We start from the raw sequence: 3,257 nt of genomic DNA, 5'->3' as shown, positions 1-3,257 counted from the left end.
AACCTAAATGCAACAGCGGAAGAGGTAGCCTTTCAGCCACCGGAAAGCACTGGGAGAAACACCAACATCAGCACTAGCCCCTGTAGCAAAACAAATCCTAATTCGTATTTCCAATGCCGTAACATCTAGAGGTTTCATCAGGTGCGACCAACTGTAGTAACATTGCTACCAACACACAAGACAGCTTAGACTAAAGTGGGGGACACCTCTTTTTTCCCAATCTGTTGTGTAAGAAGGGTATGATTTTACTGCTGCTTCTCAAAGCTGATACTGAAATCTTTGCTGGTTTTTCATCTCTTAAATGCACAATGTTTAGGGGTATGATTGGGGTAGAGGGGGACTTCATCTGTTTCAGAAGCACCTTAGACACCCAAATACATGAGAATAGTTAGCCCCCTCTCAGAAGACCACATAGGACCACTCTCTTCCTAGATATATCTTGCTGTATAGAAGAAGGTGAGAAAGACCTATAACATGCAGAGCTGGTATTTTTGGAAACCAGACGGGTAGCACCTCTTCAGATGGGTCACTGAATAGGTTATAACCTGGAAGATGATATCCAGAAGGTTTAAAAAAAAAAAGGAGTGAAAGGCGCTCCTATTTTTCAGGACTAAGCATGCTTAAAGCTTCTGGGTGGGGTGTAACCAGCACCTTTTCTGTAGGGTAATACAAGAAGCCCTTAAGTCTTCATGTGTAACAGATCATACAAGCTTCCACCCTATGCAGAGACACATGTCACCACCCAAACAAAGGCACATGTCAGCTCTGGGTTGGTGGAAGTGGTTTTGTGGCTGTTTTGTTCCCATGTCTGTGAGTAGAAACACAAGAGAAGAAAAGACTGTAGACAGAGGTAAAAGTATTGTAGTGTAAACCAAAAAAGAGGTAAAGAATAAAGATGTGGAGCCACTGGCCACCTGAAAGAGGCCAAGACCTCCAAGCAAAGAAGTAATTTGTTTTGTAATTCAGAGAAATGCAATATTTTGTTTTGCTTGTGGAAAAAATAAAACAACAACAACAACAAAACAGAACACATCAGGGATGTCCAAGTCCATACCCATTTTTCCTGCTAGCATCAACAATTCCCAGGCACCAGAATATTACTAGCCATGCAGAAACATTTTTCCTCAAACGAGAAGTGAGTTAATGTGTCGGTGACATCCTAGTAGTTTGTTATTGTCCTGCCAGAAAAGACAACTCAGAGATACTTATCCCAGGGCTGTGTGATTCATGCAGCAGCGTTTATAGCAAGCTCTTAAGAACTTCACACCAGCACAAGGGAATCTAGCCAACGCTGTGATTTTGGGGGCAAGAAGATGCAACGTAAAGGTGTCCCCATGACTCACACAGGCAGAGCAGCACCCTTTATATTTCCCCCTTCCCAGATGAGTAAAAAAGAGAACAGGGACTCACCTTATCGATGAATGATGCAAATTTGTTGTTGAGCGCCTTAATCTGCTCTTTCTCATCTGACCGCACTCTCTGGAACTCGGGGTCAACTTGCACTTGTATTGGCCTCAGCAGGTTGGTATTGACGTGGACCTCCTCGATGCCTCTGCTAACACCAGCCTGCCCAAAACCCTGTCCAGCCCCTCGTTCACCAAAGGCACTTCCACCAAGGCCTCCTCCGAGCACCTCCCTGCCTGAACTTTTTCCACACATGCTACCAAGCCCTGCTTCACCACCTTGAAAAGCTCCCACAAAATATCCTCTTCTACCAAAGCCCCTGTCAAGATGTCTTCTACCACCAAATCCCAGGCACCTCCCATATCCTCTTCCTTCTCCTCCATAGCCTCCACCAGCAGAAACATTCCTAAACACACCAAGGCTGTGGAGACTCCTGCTGCCATAGCCATACCCATAACCACTGTATCTTTCTTCTCCTCTATTGTCTTCACAATGGCTTAGAGTAAATGAACTTCTCCCACCACCCAGTGTGCCACAGTGAGCAGAAGAAGAACTGAAATTCCCATCCCCAAATCTGGAGAAATGTTGGCTCATAGCGTCGCTTTCAGAGTGTTAAAAGAAGATGAGAGAGCAGGTGGGGAAGGTTGTAAAACAGGAGGAGAAATGAGAGTGAAGGATCCTCAGCTCCTCTGGTGGGGGTGATGGAAGTTCTCCTTTATACGTTCTGGAGGAGTTAGTCTCCATTCCGTGGTAATTAGCAGGTCTGTTAATGTTGTTATTGGGCTTGGTTCATCAGGCAGCAATTAATGGCTGCCTGAAGAGAGGTCAGAATAAACACCACACACCGATGGAGGAATTGTGAAATTCCCCAAATCCTGCTTGACTCACGAGCTTTGCTCAGATGAGATTTCCTTATCTCATCAGCCTGCCCTCCATCATTAATTACAGTTTGCACAGTTATCCATGCACATTTCCATGGCTTGTTCTGTCTCAAATTTCCCCACCTCTTATGGCATTTCATTTCATGAGACAGAAGGCCCTGATATTGTCCTCATATTGACTTGGGGGTGCTCACCTTGCTTCACCACACCACCACGAGTACCTACTACAGAAAGCAAAGACTACAGCTCCCTTAGCTTCCCATTCTCTCTTTTCTCTCATTCCCAGTACATCCACCCATGACTAAGTATTACTGTTGCAGGGAGAGGGAAAGTGTTGCCGTCTGATCTTGCTAATGGCATAAAAAAAGAATAAATCTGCCTTTGGTTCATAAAGCTGAAATAGTGTCTAGAAAATGGAAAAAAATGGAATCTTTCTGTATCAATTTTAGTTTACATAAATGGATACAGAGTTTTAAATGGAGAAGAGAAAACACCGAGATAAACTTTAATCAATTAAAGCAATCTTTTAACCATTAAAGATTAAGATGACATCACCTTAGGGAACAGATGACCCATCACTTCCATAGACTAGGACTCTTGGCCCTTCTGTTATGTTTGCTCCTGCTCTTCCATGTGGGAATAAGTAGACCATGACCTAAAACTGCCTGCTTGTGGGGTGTTTCTTTTTAAAGACCTCGCTACTGGGTAGCTGAGTTATCAAATACAGGGCTGGAGTCCAAGCTTTTCTACACAGATTCTCCCACTGAGCATCTGCCTGATCCATCCCTCTTTCCTTATCTCTGTGCAGGACTCCACCCTTCCAGTCTGAGCACACTCCGGTGCAAGACTCAATGGCCATGGACTCGTTAAAAAGCATTTGGGAGCCAAGTCCTGCTGCTTACAATGCCACCAAGAGTCTTCAGCCTTGGCTAATATCTCAAGAAGACAACTAAGATCTGGTACACTGTCTCC

General features: G+C 44.5%; 1 protein-coding gene across 1 annotated transcript in view; it reads right to left on the bottom strand.

Moving 5' to 3' along the window:
* The window catches only part of LOC104622841 (keratin, type II cytoskeletal 1-like), a 4,576-nt gene extending 2,917 nt beyond the window's left edge, over positions 1 to 1,659 (bottom strand). Inside the window, exon 1 of the mRNA XM_010289740.1 lies at positions 1,411 to 1,659. Coding sequence (XP_010288042.1) covers positions 1,411 to 1,659 — 249 coding nt within the window. The remainder of the gene's footprint in view (positions 1 to 1,410) is intronic.
* Between the last annotated feature and the right edge of the window lie 1,598 nt (positions 1,660 to 3,257).

This window comes from Phaethon lepturus, unplaced genomic scaffold (assembly GCF_000687285.1).
Source record: "Phaethon lepturus isolate BGI_N335 unplaced genomic scaffold, ASM68728v1 scaffold44826, whole genome shotgun sequence".
NCBI classification, from domain to species: Eukaryota; Metazoa; Chordata; class Aves; order Phaethontiformes; family Phaethontidae; genus Phaethon; species Phaethon lepturus.
This window is presented reverse-complemented; position numbering and strand designations above follow the sequence as displayed.